Source organism: Sinohyriopsis cumingii, chromosome 19, assembly GCF_028554795.1.
Source record: "Sinohyriopsis cumingii isolate HCF-2022 chromosome 19, ASM2855479v2, whole genome shotgun sequence".
Classification (NCBI taxonomy): domain Eukaryota; kingdom Metazoa; phylum Mollusca; class Bivalvia; order Unionida; family Unionidae; genus Sinohyriopsis; species Sinohyriopsis cumingii.
In genome coordinates, this window is record NC_142979.1 from 34,746,948 (window position 1) to 34,769,877 (window position 22,930).

At 36.6% G+C, this 22,930-nt stretch overlaps 1 protein-coding gene across 1 annotated transcript in view; it reads right to left on the bottom strand.

Moving 5' to 3' along the window:
* LOC149775423 (argininosuccinate lyase-like) overlaps positions 1–22,930 on the bottom strand; it is a 98,072-nt gene that overhangs the window by 5,397 nt on the left and 69,745 nt on the right. Inside the window, exons 11-16 of the mRNA XM_089944080.1 lie at positions 20,718–20,832; positions 19,825–19,909; positions 17,865–17,924; positions 13,818–13,901; positions 9,964–10,044; positions 4,699–4,805 (exon numbers count right to left, since the gene is read on the bottom strand). Of these exons, the coding sequence (XP_089800206.1) occupies positions 4,699–4,805; positions 9,964–10,044; positions 13,818–13,901; positions 17,865–17,924; positions 19,825–19,909; positions 20,718–20,832 (532 nt within the window). The remainder of the gene's footprint in view (positions 1–4,698; positions 4,806–9,963; positions 10,045–13,817; positions 13,902–17,864; positions 17,925–19,824; positions 19,910–20,717; positions 20,833–22,930) is intronic.

The window sequence follows — 22,930 nt, forward strand, 5'->3', positions numbered from 1 at the left end:
TGTTTTCTCAGCTGAATTCATGGTCTTCCAATGGTGTGTGCGTGTGTGTGTGTGATTTGGATTTTTAACGCAGCTTTAATAATACTTCAGTCATATCTCTACGATGTCTGCAGTGTGGCAGATTACAGTGATGTCTAGCACTGAGGCATCATGCCACAGACATTTGGCATCATGCCCCGCCCAGTCAGATTATCCTGACACCAGGCCAACCAGTCCTAATACTAATCTCTTTATGCTGAGTACCAATCAAGGCAACTGCTAGTACCATTTTTTATAAATACCATTTTTTTTATAAGTCTTTGTTTTCACTCGGGAGGGGTTTAAACTTCAATGGATTTGTATAATTAGCATACTACTACACAGCACACACACAAGTGGATTTGACCTATTGTGCTGGTGTAGGATGTGTGTGCGTGTGTTTTAGATTTTTAATGTAGCTTTAACAATTTTTAGTCATACTGCAATTATGTCTGCAGTGTGTCAGTTTATAGTGATGTCTAGCACTGGAACATCATGCCACAGACATGTAGCATCATGTTCCACCCAGTCACATTAACCTCTTAATGCCGAGTGCCTATGAGGCAGCTCTTAGTACCATTTGGTATGACTCAGCCGGTGCTCGAACCAACAACCTCCCGCATCTGAGGCGGATAATCTAACCAGTTAGGCCATATGTAGTATGCAAGTGAGTAAAGAAAAGTGACTATGTACTATTCGCACTCTTGCTGTAGTACTCTCTCTAAGTTTAAGTTACACTCTAATTTACTCTCATGAGTGAAGTCTACCAGGCCAATGTATGGATTACCTTGTATATTTAATATCCTAAAAGGACTCACACCAGGTCGTAACTGTAAACTTAAGGTAATTAATCAAAGTCTACCAACCTACAGCACAATGAAGACAGACCCTTATTTCACTGGTAATAGATTGATAGCATGCAGCATTTTGGGGTGTAAATTACTGGCAGCTATTCAATCATGAGTGGAAAATAGTCAATAATTTTGTGTATACTGTATAATAGGCATCTGCAACCTATGGCCCATGGGCCACATCTGCCCTGGGACCTGGTTTTATCCAGTTACATTAATATCATACATTGTGGCTTTAAAATTCATTATCTGGCCAAAGGCCTGGAGAAAGTTGCAAATGCCAGCTGTATAATGTGGCTTGTGATAGTGCATTATCACTTTCTCATAATCCCAGCACAAACCAAAATAACAATAGGAATGATAGAACTAAATTTACACTGGTTAATAAATATCCATGACGATAGATGCTAAATCACAACAGGAATCCTATCATCAATATTTTGATGAAATGATTTATTTTTACAATTTATAACCTAATAAACAGAAGTGATTTTTAATATGCTTTTTTTGTAAACAGCAATACTTCCAACATTGTTCACCAAAAAAATAACCATAAAGATTATAAATGTTTTCTTCACAAGTTATCTCTTTTTTTCCTCTTAATTTCTGTCACCATATTTTATCTATCTGAAGTCTGTTACTGGTTCCTGTTCAATGCATTGAGTCCCTACATACAGAAACTATATTCAATCTACCAGTCATATTATTGCTGAAGAACTTTTCTTCCTACCTGTGTTTGACTGATATGCAGTCTAAACTGGCAAATTACTATCACACACCAGCACCTACTAAAATCTCTATTCTTGGTTGGTTAGTAATTGACATAATAATAATAATGATGATGATGATGGTGATGATGATGATGATGATGATGATGATGTCATTCTCTAAATTAACACTACATAAGAGTCCCTCAAAATGACTGAAGCTCTAGAGGACAATAAGAATTTTCAGTCATGACAATTACCCATTCATATGGAGTAGTGACAAGATATGACAGGCACCATTTTCATTTTGAGGTAACTATGCATCAAAGAAGCCTTTGGTGAATACTCCATGTTGATGTAGACATCCATAATGACAGGAGTTAAGATAACAATATTTTCAAGAGATGACTTTCCATTTAGGAATAATAATATTTTCAAGATGGCAGCTTTGACAACCCACACTGGAGAATCAGATTCATAACATTTTCACTTAAGACCAACTAGACATCACAAGTAGTCTTTTAGTGAAAATCCCACACTGATACGACCATCCATTCAGGACATGTAGTGATAACACAATTTTAAAGATGGCTGTCATGGTGGCCAATTTGGGTTTTGGATAAGCACCATTTTGATGTAACCATTTATTTGGAGAGGAGTTGAGATATCCAGATTTTTAAGATATGACTTTTTGTTCAGATCAGCAATAACAAGATTTTCCAAATGGCTGCTGTCATAGGTCATTTTGATATAAGAGCAACTGGACATCATCAGAAGTCTTCTGGTGAAATCCCCACATCAAGAATAATTTCTGTTCAGTTGAGTTATGACAATAATATTAAAATTGCTGCCATGGTGGCTGTATTGAATGTCAGGTTGGCATCATTTGTATTTAGGACCAGACAGAAATTATAAGAAGTATTTCAGCGAAAACCCCACGCTAAGACCACTGATTCAGGAGAAGAAGCAGTAAGATTTTCAAGATGGCTGATGTGGTGGCTATATTTAGCATGAACTAGACAGCAAAAATGTCTTTTCATCAAAGCCCCATGTTGATATGATGATCTAATCTGGAGAAGTAGTGATAACAAGATTTTCAAGATGCTGGATGTTTGAGTGGCACCATTTTCACTTAGGACCAACTAGGCTGCAGGATCAATGCGTTGTAAAGTTTCAAAGTGATCCTCCAAGTACTTTAGGAGGAGTAACGATAACAAACTTGTGTTAATGGATAGGTTGTTGTTGTGGGGTTTAACGCCATTTTTCAGCACACGATAGGCTATACATGGCGGCCAGTATTAATGGTGGAGGAAAAACCCGAGAAAACCCCCAAAAGAACCACCAACCCATGAGAAGCTATAATCGATAGGTATAACAAGATTTCAAGAGGGCCACTATGGCAGACATAACAGACATCAGATCTGCGTGATTTTCATTTAGGACGAACACCTGACACCATAATAAGTCTTTAAGCCTTTGACTGACCATCAAAATGCTGATAATCCCATTTCTGATTAACTGCAAATGTCAAATGGTATGGTTCATGACAGGAAACCATAAAAGAATTATCTATTGTGCAGGACAAATACAGCGCTAACAAGGATACCATATATTTACTGTCTGATCAAGTGAATCTGACAAAACAACAATTATATGGATGTCCAGACTTTTTGATCTTACATACTGACCTAGTGTCCCTAGATACACAATATATTATGCATAAATGTATCAGTTATCTGGACAAAAGCCATGTCCCCGCATGAGTCCAGATAATTTATGTATTACTGTATGCATATTCAAAATAAGGATTGAGTGTACTTAGAATACATTAGAGGATGGAAATTCCATAGTCCAAATACCTCATACAAGTAAAACTCAAAGCTGGGAAAGTTAAATTTCATCTATGCAGCCCATTTTGTACATAGAATAAAGAATACAAATTAGACTTTGATGACCAATTTCCTCATATTATCCTGCTGGGATAGTAAGCCAAAACTGGAACTGTCACCCTGTGGATAAGAAATAATAATAGCAATCCCTTAGAGGTTCACTATTGCAATGCCTTACTGTAATTGTTTCTCTCAGTTTACTGTATTTGAAATGGAAGTAAGAAAGTCATGTGAGCAAATAACATAGCCTTGTCTCAAGATTATACAATATCACTCTTGATCATTTCATCTCAATATTATACAATATCACTCCTGATAACCAGTTTCATCTCAAGATTAAAAATATTATAAATCTTGATTTGTTTCATCAAACAATTATACACTATCACTCTTGATGACTGGTTTCATCTAAATACACTATCACTCTTGATCAGTTTCATCTCAAGATTATACACTATCACTCTTGATGAACAGTGTTATCTCAGGATTATACACTATCAATCTTGATGACTTCTTTCATTTCAGGATTACACACTATCACTCTTGATGACTTGTTTCATCTCAAGATTATACACTATCACTTTTGATGAGCAATTTCATCTAAAAAGAATACACTCTCACCCTTGATGATTAGCATCATCTCAAAATCACACACTTTTACTCCTGATGATCTGTTTCATCTGAAAATTATACACAACACTCCTAAGTTTCATCTCAAGATTATACACTATCACTTTTGATGATCCATTTCATCTCAGGATTATACAATATCACTCTTGATGATTAGTTTCACCTCAAAATTATACAATATCACTCTTGATGATTAGTTTCATCTCAAGATTATACAATATCACTCTTGATGATTCATTTCATCTCAAGATTATACAATATCACTCTTGATGATTCATTTCATCTCAAGATTATACAATATCACTCTTGATGATTAGTTTCATCTCAAGATTATACAATATCACTCTTGACGATTAGTTTCATCTCAAGATTATATGCTATCACTCTTAATTAGTTTTATCTCAAGCTATCACTCTTAATTAGTGTCATCTCAAGATTATACACTGTACACTCTCAAATTTTATGCAGATAAACAAATACTTTCCAAAGTCATACTCTAGACATTCATTTTTGTATAAATACAACATAAATATATTGACAACAACTAACAGAGAGATGACAGAAAATCTAGCCAAGCAGGCAAGACCAAATCAAGCTACTAACCTCACTGACTTAAGATCCTGCAGTGTGAGCTCTGGAAGCTGACAGCCATTCTTTTCTGCCAGGGCCACACATTGTCCAGATAGTCCATGTGCTTCACGGAATGGAATCTAAAGTAAAAGGAACAGAAAAAGATCGATTGTCAACAGAAAAGTTCCATCAGCTGAAAAACATAGCTTTTATATCATATGTAACAGCCAGTTCAGTTGAAATAAAGTTAACAAGTTAGATATTACTGTCATGCAGTTTTCCATTCTTGTAACAACAAATTCAACTATTGCAAAATGCTTAGTAATCAATAACACCCACTATGAACCCAAAAAGATATAACAAGTTTTCTTTGGAATGTAGTGCCTGGATGGTTAATGGTGCTATGTAAATGTACCATATTTTCTCACTTATAAGTTGCGTCCAACTACTAAAAAAAGACCCAGTTCTGCTGTCACATTATGTACCAGCAGATCAGGGTTTATGCTGAATGTTCTACTAATTACTCCTAGCAAACTGCATAGATCCAGATATACCACTGCATTATGCAATGGCACAGCTGGGTCTCTGCAGTTAGTAGTTGGATTTGACTTAAAAGTGAGTATATATGGTAGCTTTTCTTCACACGAACATGAACTCCTAACATACCAGCATACAAACTTTAGAGATAGTGTAATATTATCACAAAGTTTTAGCATCTGATAAAGATATGTCGCTTAAAAAAATTCACAAAACTTTCAAGACAACAATCTGACTGAAAGCTAAGAGGGAGAAAACCCTCTAATGTTCACTCGTACTTTGAATTAATGTACAAAGTAAATGAAAATAAAATACTATTAATTTTTTCAAATATACCACTCCATTGTAAAGATATTGCCAATAATGTCAAATATTCATGCTGATAGTCGAGGCTCCAAGAAGTGCCATGATGATTATAGCTGGAATGTCACTAATCTGAATCTGGTCTACCACTGATAAGTCATCTACTGAATTGCTGTTGCAATCAAGTTTATTTTGGAATCGTTGAAAACAAAAAAGTCACAGAGAGCAATGTTTACTATATACTATTAAACGAAGATGAGGATTCAGGTTAAGGAGATAACACAAGGAAACAATTAATAAGCCTGTTCAACCTAGTCCAGAAACCTACTGCATTTCATTATGGAATGATAACTATAGTTACTACTGATTAGTTATATAAACTCATTTTATCAAGATACTGCAAGTTATTGCTAAGACACTATTTTACACCATATGATATCCAAATTTTCTCATCAGATTTTAAAATCTATGCAGTCACTTTCAACAAACTGACAACTAGCCTCATAATCATTATAAACTATAACCGCTTTTACAGTTTATGAGCTTTCAGGTTTGGCAATATGCTTTACACTAGTAAAATTGTCAACTGCAGTAAAGACAGCCAGAAACCATCCTTTAAAAGATTTTAAAAGAATCATCAGACATGATGAGGACAATTTTGCCTGAGAGACGATCTTCCCGGAAGTGAAAGGCCTTGATGACAGCCTTGAAGTGAAGTCCAGCAAGAGGTGGGCGCACCAACTGTATGTACTGGTGTCAGGGCAAACTGTTATTTCTGCTAGGGGCTTCTCCAGCAGGATTCCCCTGGACAGCAAACCTAGGGTGCACCATGGAAGCAACAAGGATCAAATCTCTCACGCGATCTGGATGGGTTGATTGAGGGTATCTGAGAAGGGGAACCACTGAATCAGCAGTGAGATCTGTAAGGGGCACATAAAAAGGCGCCCAAGCAGGATCAAGTCCACCACTGGACTGAATGAACCAAGGAGATGCAGGAACTCACTCACTGAAATCTGAGGCTTGTCAGAAACAGACTCAACCAGTTCTAGTATTTCGTTGATGTGGACATGAGAGAGCCACACAAGATTCTGGTTTGTGAAATACCCAAATGGAAAAAGTTCTGGGATGGATGAAGATCGGATTTTTCCCAGTTCACTAGAAAACCTAGCTGAGTCACAAGAGAAAGATCATTCCTGCCTTGAAGCAGGGTAAAACTTACCATGTGTTCCTGAAGGATGTTGTCCAGGTATGCTACTGTCGCTGTTGAAGATGTCAATCGGAACTGAGAGACAACGCCATCCATCAGATGAGTAAAAGCCTTGGGGCTCATGTTGAGGCCAAAGGGGAAGAACTGTAAATTGGTAGACTGTGCCTCAGTAAGCAAAGCAAAGATACTAGTGTGATATTGGGAGAATGGGGATGTGAAAATATGTGTCAGTCAGGTTGAGACTTTGAGACTGACGGCATACTCGCTGTGTCAGATGGAGAGGCAGATCAACCTCACTGTCTCCATCTTGAACTTTGGAGAAAGGATAAATTGATTGAGGTGACTCAAACTGATTATAGGCCTGAGTTCGCCATTCGTTTTTTGAATCAGGTACAGCCTTGAGTAAAACCCCAATGATTGTGGTTTTCACACAATCTCCACTGCCCTGCTTGGACAGGAGAGACCAAATATCCTGTTGAAGCAAGGAATCCCTCTCCCAATATGCCAAATCTTCAGTGAAGATGGGGGACGAAGAGAAGAGAGGGGTTGACAAAACAAAACCTGAAGCCCCTCCAAAATGACTTCAATCATCCATCCTTCTTGAGGGAAGAGGGAGATCCAGTGATCTCTAAAGCACAGGAGACTTCCATCCACTGGTAGGCTGTCTACAGGTGGTGAGGGAAATATGTCTATGTTTGTGATTGGGAGGTTTGAATGCAGAGAAAGTTGGTTTCTTCCTGCCTTTGTACAAACACCTCCTAAACTGAGTAGAGTTTGTCTCCTGGAACTGGGTTGGGACTAGCACAGGCTACATCATGCTGGGAGTGACGCATCTCTGGGCTGCTGAGCAGCTCTTAGCATGGGCAGGGGCTGAGGGGTCCATGTGCCCAAGCGGGGGGGGAGCGGCAAATTGGAGGGGTAGCCCCTGAGCTGCCTGCCTCCAAATATCTTCATTTTGTCCTCCCAAATATCAATGGAGACAGAAACAGGATCATCTGCAAATCAAGCGTATGGTGTGTCGACTGCAGACATGTATCACAATGGATAAGATCAAGATTGGCCAAAGCTGTCAAGGCAGTGGCCATAGTATGGTGAGCTGCTCGATTAAGGACATGAGTGATCCTAGCCATCACATCCCACACGTGGCTATTGTCGGATTCCTTCACAAGTCACAAGACTGCCAATGAGGCCAAGTCTAACATGGAAGATATTGCCACTATATTCCGAACCAGCTTAAACATTGCATGGAACACATTATTCACTTTGTAACACAATGGACCCGACATGTGAACAAATGCTATATTCTTGTCAAACCCCAGAAGGTCCATGCTGAAGGCATTGGTGTGAGTCTGATACTAGAACGTGGTGAAGTTCACTGGAATCTGGCTTTCTGAAAAGAACACCTGAGTTGCCACAATTCTAACCAAAAGCCAATCATTAATTTCCTTAATCTTTGCCAAGTGTTGAACAAGCCAGAAAGACAGCATCTCCCCCTCCTCCCCAACATCCAATGATGCCTTGACTGTGTAGTCTTGCAAAGTGGATGGGGGGCATTCCGAAGTGGCCAAAACCTGATAAATTTCCTCAATGGCAGCTTGAATTCAGTCAGTTCCATAGTCGGGTCGGCATAAGACATGCTGGATGGCACTGATGACTCGGCTCAGTCGTATCTGTCCAAGACAAGAGTTTGCCCTTAAGGATAAGCCATGAATAATCTAATATCCAGAATCTCAGGCACTGCCGGCATTGTTAGTTTTGCCAGCATCACTGGCCTTTCCAGTATTGCCGGCTGATGTAAGCAGTATGAAGTCAACCCGGTGATTTGTTGTATATACATCGATCCAGCCAGCCCATGCTGGTTGCTCCAAAGCTATGGATGTACAGGCAGATTTCTCATTGAAATCACCAATGAAATAATGATCTGCTGATGGCAGAAGGATCTTTTACTAAGATCCCCATAAACACTGTCTGATTGGCCTATTCCAGCCAAGAGGTCTCTATGCTGGGACAGCTGGGCTGCTGGTAATGTCAGGGCAACTGCCAGTGTCAGCTGGATGCTGATATTTTGTTAATCCCATGCACCCCAATGTACCGGCCCGAAGGCCATGCTCTGACATGTGGGAAGGCTTACCCCATCTGGGTTGCATAAAATTGGGGAATATTCCCCTAAAGTATCCATAGGAGCAAAAGATGGGAAGAAAGGGATGACTTGCTCAGATTGATGGAGTTGCATTTTCATCTGCTACACCATGTGATGCATCTTATCCAGCAATGGGTGGTCCCCTCCTTTATTTTCTCTGTCCCCTGTTCTGTGCAACGAACTTTAGCGGGGGTGGGAGGGATCCCAGCATCCCCCACAAAGTTTGCTGAGGAGGCTGATTTGGGGTTTAGACTAAAGATGTCATGCTCAACACAAATGACCTTGTGGAGGTCGACGATAGCATGGTGGAATGGGACCTTGCATACGAAATCTCAATAAATAACAAAATCAGTTTTTGCTGAAATTGTACAACAATATATACAACCTGCAGGAGATGAATAAATCCACTGAATAAATCCAAAACACTTGATGGACGGGCCTCTAGGCAAGAAGAGAAAGGCTGGATTGTTTGCGGCTATAACACTGTGTGTGCACTTCACAACAGCAAAGCTAAAAACTTGCAACCTCTGGTGGTATCAAGGGGAGGTAATGTACAAGAGTTACTGCCCTTCAACTATGTAATACTAGACAGGATAAGATGATTTTCATCTTTTAGTAGGCCTGGATTGAAGAGGTAGCAGGCTAATATTTGTAAAGTAATGTGACTGAGGAATGTATTTGAAGGACAAAGTTAACAGCACAATACAAAAACTTGAGTATTACTGATCAATATCATAAGGACAATAACATCTATTAAAACTATGCATAAATGTGTATAAATTCACTGGGATAAATGGAATTTTGCACATACCAGGTATATCAACCTTTTGGCTTGCTATACCACTGAAAATCATGTTGCATGGTCAAAAATGATTACTGACTGCAATGGATTCTTCAGTAGATTTTAAACTAGTAAAATCTAGGATATGTTTGACCATCTAGTGCAAACAAATGGTGTTGAGCTGTAAGAGTAACTTCCCTTCATCTATATGAAATACAGATGCAAAGACTTCTTGACTTGTAGAGGGAGCTGGATTTGGAAATGGAATAATTTCCTATTAATAATGTGACTGAATAGGGCATTTGATGGAGAAACAATAAATATTCTTACCCCTTTTTGTACTAGATAATAAGCCAAGTCCGTAGCTAGCATGTCTGGACTTAAGGCACCCATCATCTTGTCTGGATGTATCTATAAAAAAAATATTAACAATGACTTTAACAGTCCAAGTATAACTAAACAAAGAGATTTATTCTTAAATATTTGAAGTTTACAATTAAAAACATTGCTCATGCAATTTCATATAAATTTTCCAAGCGATATTTTATATCTGTAGATATCATTCTACTTGCAGAGAAAACAACACAACATGTTAAATATCTAGTGTCTGATTCCTATTATAACCCCATTTTTGTAAGTTTGTAAAATATCACATCCAATGTTTTATAAAAACAGGAGTGTGTAACACAAAAGGATTTAAACTTATTTCATTCACCGGATATAACTCTCTCTCTGTGTGTGTGTGTGTGTGTGTGTGTGTGTGTGTGTGTGTGTGTGTGTGTGTGTGTGTGTGTGTGTGTGTGTGTGTGTGTGTGTGTGTGTGTGTGTGTGTGTGTGTGTGTGTGTGTGTGTGTGTGTGTGTGAGATTTGGATTTTTAACGTAGATTTAACAATCTTTCAGTCACATCGCCACGATGTCTGCAGTGTGGCAGTTTATAGTAATGTCTTGCACTTGGGCATCATGCCGCAGACATGTAGCATCATGTCCCACCCAGTCACATTATCCTGACACCAGGATGACCAGTCCTAACACTAACCTCTTAATGCTGAGAGCCAAGCAAGGCAGCTGTTAGTACCATTTTTTTAAGTCTTTGGTATGACTCGGCTGGAGATCGAACCCACGACCTCCTGCATCCGAGGCAGACACTCTAACCACTAGGCCAGTGGAATGGTTGGTTCGTTGTAACATAGATCTTAATCGACAAAAAGAGCACCTGGTAAGCATGGACAAGTCCTCTTAATAACACAACCAATATGACCATATACAATATGTGTATACCATCTATACTCACTCAGAAGCCGAGACCAACTGCCAATTGCACAGACCAATATCTGCCATTGCATAATGTGCTGGTAGCTCTGGATATGTACAGTTCATCAGGAGTAATCTGTAGAACAAACAACATATACCATGGTCTGCAGGTGCATTATGCTATGGCAGATCAGAATCTTTGTTGCTTGCAGTTTGCTTTGACTTATAAGGCAGTATGTATAGTGCACAGAAATGTTCATTGTTCTGCACCTAGAACTGGCATGCACTAAGTAAATTGTACATTACTCTTCAAACAGGCATAAAGTATAGACAATACCCGGTTTGTATCAAAGACACACAGACTATGGGCAAAAAATGTTTATTTGGAAAACATTTTTTCTTCTCCATTATAATTAATTCTCACTTTCTTCCCATAAAATACTTAGTACATGCAGAAACTAAAAGTGTTTTTTTTTTATACTAAACATGATTATCATGTAAAACTACTTTGTTGTGTGTCAAGATTATTGAAATTTATTTTGGGAATTATGTCTACTATAAATACAGCAATACACATGCAGCGCTACTAATGTGCCCTACTGTCCATGTCACAATGAAACAAGACTAATACAATGTCAAAACTGTTTCCTCAGAAAAATTAAACTGAACCTACCCAGACAGAGGGTACACTTTGCTAAAATGTATAAATTGTAGACAATAAAGAAGAAAACATTAAAAATAAACTAAGAAAAGTAAACAATTTATAGACCAATTACACAATGATAATTACCATGAGACTTTGATGGCTTGCTAAAATTAGTGGACTTTGATAAAAATTCAGAAGAAAAAAAAGGAATTTATCAGACAAATCATAAGTACTATAATCCACAGGGGCTCATATCGTTGCTTACAATCGACCTGTCATACATGTACTATATAATAACTAAAAGGGAGGACACTTCTCTCCTTTCTCGCATGACCCATTTAAGAATAAACACTGATATTTCAAGCGTAGCTTAATAAATTAGGTACCAATACAACACGCTGATTGGAAAACTGCATACTCGTTGGCCAACTGAAAATGTCGCATGATGGCTTAGATTTTTAATTGTAATTTTTTGATAGGCTGAAATACATTGACATATCACAGGTGTTTTCACTGGGGTCGTAGTGTTGCTGATGCCGGCATGTGTTTGCATGATGGAAGATATTGTACATGCCGCAATTTCAGGCTTTAATATCATCATATTAGGGCAGGTTGGCACAGGCTTTAAGTGGGCCCAATCAGGACCATGTCGAGCGGTACAGTGGGAAAATGATTTGACATTCCTTAAAGTTATGATATTAAGTCAAACTTTTGATGGGGACTCATAGTCAAATGCCGGAGCTAAATATCTGTACCAAATTTATTAAGCGTTTATTCTTAAATGAGAAAGGAGATAAGTGTCCTCCCTTGTAGTTATTATGTAGTACATGTATGACAGGTCGACTGTAAGCAACGATAAGAGCCCCTGTGCTATAATCGTAACAAATACACTCCTTCTTAGGTTTTAAACTGAATGGAGTAAAATATCAATAACAATATTGTGAATATTCAAATCTGAAATATATCCTTTTTAACTTAAAGAGTGTGATATATATTTCTTGTTATAATCTTCATTATACCAATTTAGTGCTATTTTCTCCAGTAAAATTCAGCTAAAAGTAGCGTATATTGAGCAAATTGGTATACAAAAAGAATGAAAATCAATATCTCTCTCCCTCTCTAATACAAAAGCAAACTACTTTTACTTATCTGGTATAATGTCCTAAGGCACATAATCTATTTGGAACATACCAAATCTGAATAAAGCGGGGAGAAGCAGTATTTGTGTTTGTAAAGTATTGGACTCAGAAATCGAAGGATCATGGCTTCAATACCCACCCTGACCAGAACAGGTCAGCTGCTGCAGTGTTTTCTTGTGAAATGCTTTTAGCTCCCAGTAAAACCAAACATGCCGGTAAAACCAAGCATGCTGGTAAAACCAAACATGCCAGTAAAACCAAACATGCCGGTAAAACCAAACATGCCAGTAAAACCAAACATGCCCGTAAAACCAAACATGCCGGTAAAACCAAGCATGCAAGGAGAATAAAGGTGTAATAAAAGAATAACAATGTTTTTGCCCAAATTATCTCTATTTCAAGCTTATCTAATGTGATAACAATAAATAAGCAAATTCAGACAATATACTAGTCTAAGACTATTTTACAGTGCTATTGGTGCAATTACCTCTGATGCAATGGACAATGCTACTTGTGCAATTACCTTCAATATAGTGTACAATGCTACTGGTGCAAGTACCTCTGATGTGGTGTACAATAATAGTGCAAGTACTTTCAATGTAGTGTATAATGCTATTGGTGTGATTACCTTCAATGCAGTGTACAATGCAATTAGTGCAATTACCTCTGATGTAGTGTACAATGCAACTAGTGCAATTACCTCTGATGTAGTGTACAATGCAACTAGTGCAATCACCTCTGATGTAGTGTACAATGTGATTAGCACAATTACCTCTGATGAAGTTTACAATGCTATTAGTGCAAGTACTTTTGATGTGTTGAATAATGCTACTGGTGCAATTACCTTCAATGTAGTGTATAATGTGATTGGTGCAATTACCTCAGATGTAGTTAGTGTAAAATGCTATTGATGCAATTACCTTTGAGGTAGATGAATTAATATTTATAATCATTCTGATATAATCATATCCTCCTAAATATCTGGTCCTTTATATTTTTTGTATATGATCACCACCAAAAACTAATAAATTTCTAACACATTACTTTTTACACTTGCAAAATTACATAAATCAAGGTAGTCAGGAATCTTAATAGATCCAGATATTTTCATACCTCATTTACAGTCTTACTGGTATTTTAAGTTTACCTGTAAGGTTGAAATTACACCTGTGGCCACCTGCAGGACACTTAGAAGAGTGTCGTACACATCAAACATGGCCTCTTTATCTTCCTGCGAAATAAAAAACAGATATAAAATTTGGCTTAAACCTTATGTCTGCTTAAGCCTTCATCCTATTAACAGTACCATTACAGTCGATTCCTATGGGTCTGTGGTTCTTTCTGGGTTTTAATGGTATACTGGCCACCATGTAGAATCTATCATGTACAAAAAAAATGGCATTAAATTGACAAGCCAGAGAAACCATTAAAATCTGTAAGCAGGTGTAGATCATCTATCAGTTCTTTATGCAACTGCAGTTTTGATTTAATGGAAAATCTGCTTTGTTAAAACATTCTTTCTCAAACAAGCATACAAATTTTTCATTTGTTTTTGGATGACAAAATTTAAGTTTTGCTGCCCCAAAACATACAAAAATAATTCATTCAGTGTTTGAAAACAAACTTATAAAATCAAAGGCCAAACAACCAATTGCACACCTATTATATGAAAATTCCCTTTAGTCAAACAGCAAATTAAACAAGAACATTTATAGTAATTAATAAAAACAAACCTTACCTGCTTAGTTTCAACCTATTTCAATCCATAAGAAAATGTAAGCACATTAGAAAATAAATATCTGCATTATCTCCCCTACCCTCATCTCCTGACAACAAAAATCTGCACAAATATAACTCAAGTCTGCACTATGGTTTGTCATTGACTACCAAAAACCCAACTGAAAATAGGCAAAATAAGATGAGGCTAGTCTTGATTATGATTTTCCACAAATTTTATTTTGGTTGTGTGTAAAAGAGTAGAATCTCGAATTTTAAATATTCCAAACTGAACTAATGAACCAATCCCAGTTTTAGCAGTTCAGAAAAATAACTTATACAAAACCAGTGGCAAAATTCCTGGACTAATACTTACAAAAATTCACAGCAATGAATAAAACATAGGCAACAAAGATTTGTTTTCTTTAAGATTAACTTTTAAATAAATTATCCTCCTGTAAAATTAATTACCACGGACACATTTGTGGGCAAAGTCTGATGAAGATACATTAATGAATACAGGAGATATTGCACTTTAAAATAACTTTAACAAAATGTTTATTAAGGACAGACAGATGGATGGACATCATGACTACAGGCAAGACAAAAATGGAGGCATGAATATGCACTATTTGGCTTTTAAATACATAAAGAAAAAACATACAGGTTGATGATGACAATGCTAAAGCAATACAGGACCAGCCGATCAGCTGACATGACCCAACACAAAGCCTGTGCACCATTTAACATTTAAGCACAAGTTTGCACTGGAATTGAAATTTTAACCATAGATGTATGCTTTTAGAATTACAGTAATATGATTAACAGGACTATAACAAAGTACTGACATTATATAGTGATGAAATTTAGAAATGCAACAAATTCTCAAGACTCATGAATGTGGGTGGGGTGGAGGTAGTTACAGTGTTCTTATTCTATAATAACTACATATGCAGGACAAAGCGTTATTTAAGTTAAAGCCCAACTACCAAGCACCTTCAAAAAAGTCAAATATAATATATAATGAAGTTTTCAAAATGAAAAAGTTAATGTTTGATAAGACACATGAGAAGATCAAAATACTTCATTGTTACATTTTTTAAAGTCCATCTAATTCAGCACCTTTGTAAAACTGTCGAGAAATTAGTGAACCCTCACAATTTTCATCAAAAACATGGATTTCATTTGGTTTTATTAGGTTTTAATGCAGTACATGACAGGCTAAACATAGCAGCATATTTGACTGAGGAAGAACCAAGGAAGACCCCCAAAAGAACCAAAGGAAGCTGATGAGAATCTTCCTCACATACCCATGCTGGTCAATTTGAGATTTGAACTCAAGCTGACTGAGGTAAATTGTGAGAGTGACCTATAGAGGCAATTACCTTAGACTGCACAACTACTTAAAGCCCCAGGATCAAAAAATGAAATTATGAAACTTCAATCCAAAGTATGAATTCAAATTTTAGGATATTGGCTGTATTATACTTTGAACTCTCTAACATTGGACTAATTTAAATAAACAAGAATTCTTTGAAGGGAAGGATGCTCTACTGGGTGAAAAGAATCTCCAGGAATTCAAGATAAGACCATTTCTTCCTTGTAACTGTCAAGCACTGAAACCATCTCTGAAATTCATCAGCAAATTAGCCACTACTGTACACATAATTTATGTCAGCTTGGCACCATTTTCATATGGGACAAAGTGAACATCATTCTGGTGAAAATCCATGTCATAATGATCATCCATTCAGGAGTAGTGACAACAAAATGTTTAAGAAAGTCTTCATGGCAGCCTCATTGAATGTACAACTGGCACCATTTTAATTTAGGACCAACTAGGAATCATAAGAAGTCTACTGCTGAAAACCCCATGTTGATATACCATCCATTTGGAGAGGATAGAGATAACATTTTCAAGATATGACTTTCTAAACCCCACATGAAAATGACTTTCTTTTCAAGCAGAGTTGTGATAACAAGATTTGGAAGATGACAGTCATGCTGGCCATATTGGATGGCATCATTTTTTTATATTAAGGAACAGCTAAATATCATATGAATTCATTTAGAGAAAACCCAATGCTGATATGACCATCCACTTATGAGGAATAGTGATAACAAGATTTTCAAGCTCTCTGCCATGGTTACCATACTGGATATTGGATCAACAGTGTTTTTATTTAGCCCCAACTTGACGCCATAAAATGTCTCTTAGTCAAAACTCAATGTGATATAATCATCAATTCATGAGGAGTTGTGATAGTAGGATTTTCAAGATGGCTGCAATGGTCTCCATTTCAGATGTTGGATTGGCACCATTTCCATTCTGGACCAACTAGTAGGCATCATAAGGAGGAGAAGAGAAAACTAGACTTTAAGGTAGCTGCAATGGTGGTCATATTGAACATCAGATTGGCAACATTTTCATTCAGGACCAACCACACATATTAAAGTCTTTTAGTGAAAACCTCCCGCTGATATGACCATCCATTCAGAAGGAGCACAAAAACAAATTTTTTTATATGCTGTGTGTGTGTGTGTGTGTGTGTGTGTGTGAGAGGGAGAGAGAGAGAGAGAGAGAGAGGGAGAGAGAGAGAGATTTTTAACAAAGCTTTAACAATTTTATCATATCACTAAGATGTCTTCAGTGTGGCAGTTTATAGTGATGTCCAACACCTGGGCATCATGCCACAGACATGTAGCATAATGTCCCACCAATTACATTATCCTGACACCAGGGTGACCAGTCTTAATACTAACCTCTTAATGCTCAGAGTCAAGTGAGGCAGCTGCAAGTACTATTTTTGTTAGTCATTGGTATGACTTGGCTGAGGTTCGAACCCATGACTTTCCGCATCCAAAGTGGATGCTCTAACCACTTAGGCAACCGAAGTGGTGATGGCCACTTTGGCAGCTAAATTGGATGTCTGAGCAAAACCATTTTTATTTACGACCAACTAGACCATGAAATGAATGTGTGTATAAAGTTTCAAGTCAATCCTCCAAGTACTTTAGGAGGAGTAGCAATAATAAACTTGTGATAATGGACATACATTGGGCAACAGACGATCGATGGACAACATACATCCTATAAGCTTTTCAAGTCTATGACCAGTAGAGCTAAAAATGATACTTATGGAAGTATAGAAACTTCAAGCCAGGCCTTTGAAATCCATATACTGTTCAAATCTGAACATGTCAAATTTACAGAATTAGAAAATCTGAAAATCTACTAAAAATATATTGTGTGTAATTTTAACGATACTCCTGTGAAAATAATTATGCAAATTTCTTTTTTAAAATTGTCTCAAAAGGCAGAATTATTTCTAAAAGTGAACTTCGTATATAAATGCCATGCTTGGAGAAAAAGTTTGACATTTTCAACAGAAAGACAAGACTTAATCATCTTCTAGGGATAGATCTAGATCAATGATTTTTCAATATTTTTATCACAAGATGAATCTCAACAACATACCTGTAGATCTTTATTGTATGTACTGGGGATCCCTTTGAGAGTCATCACAAATCCACAGGACTGCAAAATATAAAACAAAAAGGCATATCTGTACAAGAAAAGTCACAGAGGCCAAGAGTGTTTCTAGTCATGACTATAAGTATACAAGAACACATTGTGTTACATACCCATTTAATGTCACATTTTTATCAAAGCACTTAATAAGAATGTTCAATCTACATTTCTCTATCGCACATACATGACTGAACTATTTTGGTTGATTTCAATGACATTTTTGCATGCACATTCCTAAATCAAACTTCTAAAACTTAATTTGTGCAGTTAACTTTTATACCATTCAGTTACAAATATGAGGAAGATTAAAATAAGGGAGTCATTTGATATGACTTTAAAAATATATCTCAGTTTGGCACCTCAATCTTTTTCAAACTCTAACAAAATAATCATGCCATTTTCATTTATTTTTGCAATCATGAAATCATAAGTAAAAACTGAAAATGATGAAATGACAAAATGAACTACTTTTATTTTTTATTGCTAACTCAAAAGTTTACAGTCAAAAGTGGTAAGAATTAATTTTATTTATGAAAATACAAGTTATTTTGTGGAAACATTTTTTCATCTTTAAGTCTCTGTGACCTTGATCTTTAACCCAAGTTCAAAATCAAAACGATTTTACCTTGTGATAATACAAACTACTTAGTAAAGTTTGAAAAGGTAAAATGTTGGATAAAAATACTTATTAAAATCATTTCTTCATCCAACTGAAACTGTTGCAAACAAATTAAATCCTTTTGAAAAAAACGATTTATTTTATCTTTGCTTGTTTAATTCAAAAGATCAACTCTGTAAAATATTAGGTAAATAATCAAGAAAATGTTGAAGTGAATCAATCCAGCTTTCTCAAAGCCATGGCTAATTAGGTCCAATCTTTCACATTTTCATGTGAACTGCTATTATCCATTTAGGATTATTCAGTTTGATTCATAAGGTTTTAAGGTCCACTATCCACTAATGCAGTTACTTCTTCCTTTTCCCTGATGGTCTCCATGACCGGTTTAGCATAGTATTTATGGAAGCATGATTTTAATTCTTCTCTGTAGTTTCTATTTATTGGAAAGTTTAGTGGTTGAAGTTGGTCCAAGCATGAGGCAGGCTCAGATAAAGGAGTGATTCCAATGTCTTTCAATTTAGTTAGCATCTTCTCACTTTGATGGGCTCTGAACACATCAAATATTGACTCTACCAGCTAATTCACTGAGAAAGAGGGAGCTCATCACATGTTTGATTCACATATGGAATTATAACCTTATACAAACTGATGGAGATCTAAGTTAAATTTTACCACTCTTAAGACACCCTATATAATGCCATAGTCATCGGAACATGCTGATTGTGCAACATTATGTAATGTATTCTAAGTAAGAGATAAAACACATGTACCTATAAATTGATCAGCCTAATGTTGCTGGCTGCATCAGCCCCCTTTGATGTTCAGTGTAAAAGAATGATCTAGACAGGCATTTGATTTTTGCTCATACAGCTGGCAGCATTGTTTTAACTGCCATTTGTTGTCAGCAAAGCTCTGTTCTTTTTTATTCTTTATTTTTGTATTTCGTTAATCCACAAAATTAAATACCTACAAATATGCAAAACATGGCTGACAACTCCTTGAATTTAAGTACACACATTAGTGTCTTTAAAAAAAGATAATTAAAAAAAACAACAAAAATTGAGATCCAGGAAAATAAATGAAACCACAGTAATAATCAATCAGATGATATGTCCCACTGAAAAAAAGCATCTTTCACTGGAATAAGAGCAATCAAGTTTCATACTGGTCTTCCAATAAGATTAAGCTTTGTCCTCGTTAACAGTTACTGTCTAATTTTCTGTACCAAAAAACAAAAAAAAAATAATTAAAAGGGGTAAGTATTTAGGAAGAGCTTGCTTCTGTTACCCTGCCAAAAACTCGCCCAGTTTTACCCCGGATCAGTTCTAGGCTGTCTGAATTCTTCTTCTGGGGCATAAGGCTGCTGCCTGTGCTGTGTGTTAGATGAAAAGGCCAGAATTAACAAATGCAACTAATATTGTAGGCTGAAATGTTGAAAAAATATTACTTTTGTATTAAGTGTGTGTGTGTAGTTGGTCATACAATATTTGAAACTTCCATACTTGAAAAACTCATATTCATTGTAACCTTCTAAAAAAATAATACCAATCATACAAAAGTCAGTATTTTTTTCTGCCAACTGAGCTGCACTGTAGATGAAACACATGTATATGTACAGAGAGTTCAGTTTTAGTTCATTCTATGTCTTTTAGTTCCTGCTTTAAAAACTTAATGTGATAAAGAAGCAGGAAAAGGAAAGCAGGATTTATATGATCAAAAGTTAAATATTATCTGTGATGATATTAAACAAACTAGAATAAACACATGGTAATGTTATACTGCTTTACAAAGCAGTGGCTGAGGAACTGATGGCCACTCAACAAAAGTGTGACAATTGTCATAAAATAAAGGAAAAAGCAAATCCTAATGTTTTAGGCAAAAACAATAATCATAAACATACCTTTTTATTCTTGTGATATGTAGCAAATATTACCCAGCCTTTTAGTTTAGTGCAATTTCTGTTTTTTACACAGTAACATAAATATAAAAGAGGAAAGTAAGAAACAGACACAAATGTACTAGAAAATCAGAATCTAATAAATTCTTCAGTGGGGTTGGCATAATGTGTACATGTGTGGAAAAAAGAGACAGACAGAAAATCTGTGAATCAGTTGTGGGTGCATGTCTGTGTGTATACGGTTTGTAAATGTGTTCATGTGTTCATTTTCTGGAAATACCACCTGTAGGCATCAGACAAGGTGACAAATCCGAATTCTTTAGTGGAGTAGATAATTAAGTCCTCTGCCCATCTGCTTAGGTGTGTACTGACAAGTGTGCCCCACATCAAAAACTCCACTGCAAGACAGAACATTATATTCCTCATGTACTTAAACTAGTATTCATAGGTATTTCAAGAAACAAAGCTACAATTCTAAGTCTTATGTATCACTTTTTTCTTGAAATGCAGTTAGAACAATCATCACATGTTTGCAAAACTGAGATAGTCTGGCAAGGATTGAACATTTTCATTTCATGTTTAGACTGAAGTATTACAATTTAACCTTCATTTAGGAGATTCTCATGCAAGACACTAAAGTAAACAATACACTCATAATGTTGTCAACTAACCCTGTTAATTACCTTGGGACATGGACTCTAACGTGATGATCACTACCTTCTTTTTTTGGCCACTTGAAAAATTGTTAGCTAAGTTAAATCTAGCATTAAGGAAATGTGACCAAGATGTTGCATGTAAGACATTTTTGTCCACTTAATAAAACAGCAGACTTATCACACAGACTGCCATAATGCTTTTGTCCAAGTACAGCCGAGTACTCAGTGCTGAATGACAGTAAATGTGTGCAGTACCAGCATGAAGAAATGAAGCTGGCAGCTGCGTTCAGAAAGAAAGCCATAGAAGTTTCCAGATCCTGTAATCTATCCATCAGGCAATCAGAGACTTCCTTAACCTTTGCTGACTGGAAGAAGACAGATGGATGTCTGGTCATCTTCATCTTCCAAATCCACTGAAGCCTTGACCTTACAGACCTAGCTTGCAATTCAGAAATTGACAGAACTCTCTATGGCCACTTCAAAACTGTATTCCACTTGCTCATTAAGGTTATCCCTGAATTGAATGCAGCATTTGTCCTCATGGGACATTCTGTTAACATCACAGTAAAATATCCCCACCAGCAAGGATGAGGCCTTACCATTATCCCTGTGTTCAGTTGTACAGTAAAATATCCCCACCAGCAAGGATGAGGCCTTACCATTATCCCTGTGTTCAGTTGTACAGTAAAATATCCCCACCAGCAAGGAAGAGGCCTTACCATTATCCCTGTGTTCAGTTGTACAGTAAAATATCCCACCAGCAAGGATGAGGCCTTACCATTATCACTGTGTTCAGTTGTACAGTAAAATATCCCCATCAGCAAGGATGAGGCCTTACCAATATCACTGTGTCCAGTTGTACATCTCATCAAAGGATGAGTCTTAATGATTTCAACCAGCAGTTGCATCAGCAGGCAGGCAAGTGCCATGGACTGCCCTGCCAGTATATGTCAATAAGATTGCTGGCCATTCACTTCGGATGTCAGCTGGACTGATATTTTTCAAGTGGTTAATGGCTAGCCATCTGGCTTGGTTCTTGGCTGCACAGGCAGCTCAGTAACTGCCTGGTTGGTCTGTGAAGCAAGACAGATGGATTGATTAACCAGATCCATGTCCAGACTGTAGTTCTGACAAAAAATATTTTCTTGAAACACAGTCTTTTTTTTAATAAAGATGGGAACTGAGATAATGATCTGATTTTGTTTTATATCAGTATCATAAATTTATTTTTGCAAAAATTATTTTTTAAACATTTCAAAAAAACATCACTGATATGTCTTTTGTCTTAAATTAAAAATCTGACTGAGCATAAATATTTAATTCATTCTTCTCTTAGTAATAAGAAAATTCCTTCTACTCACTATAATAAAAATTCATTTAAGTCATAATTACTACATACACTGTTAATAACCCAATTTTTTTAGTTGACTTCTCTCTCTGTCACATCTCCACTGAACTTACATCTCATTTATCTGAAGAATCACTGCTCTCCTTTTTTGATCCAAGTTTGAACCCTTATAAACAATGTTCCCTTTAAAAGTCTGTGCATTTTAAATGAGTTTGCTCCCTTTATCTCTGTTGGTAACCCTCTATCTGAGATGTACTTTTCCGACATGGTCACACAAAATAAAGCATGTTTACATTTGTTTTTTAGACTGATTTAACCAACAAATATAGGTGGTAATGAGGCCTCAGACACACATCAGGGAAAGTTCCAAGAAAACTAGGCTGTTCTATGCAAACTCGGAAAGATATTTTTTATGAGCATTGACCAAAACTATGTACACAAATGCCATGTACCAGTACTACGACAAAAACCTAACAGATACTCTATGCAAAA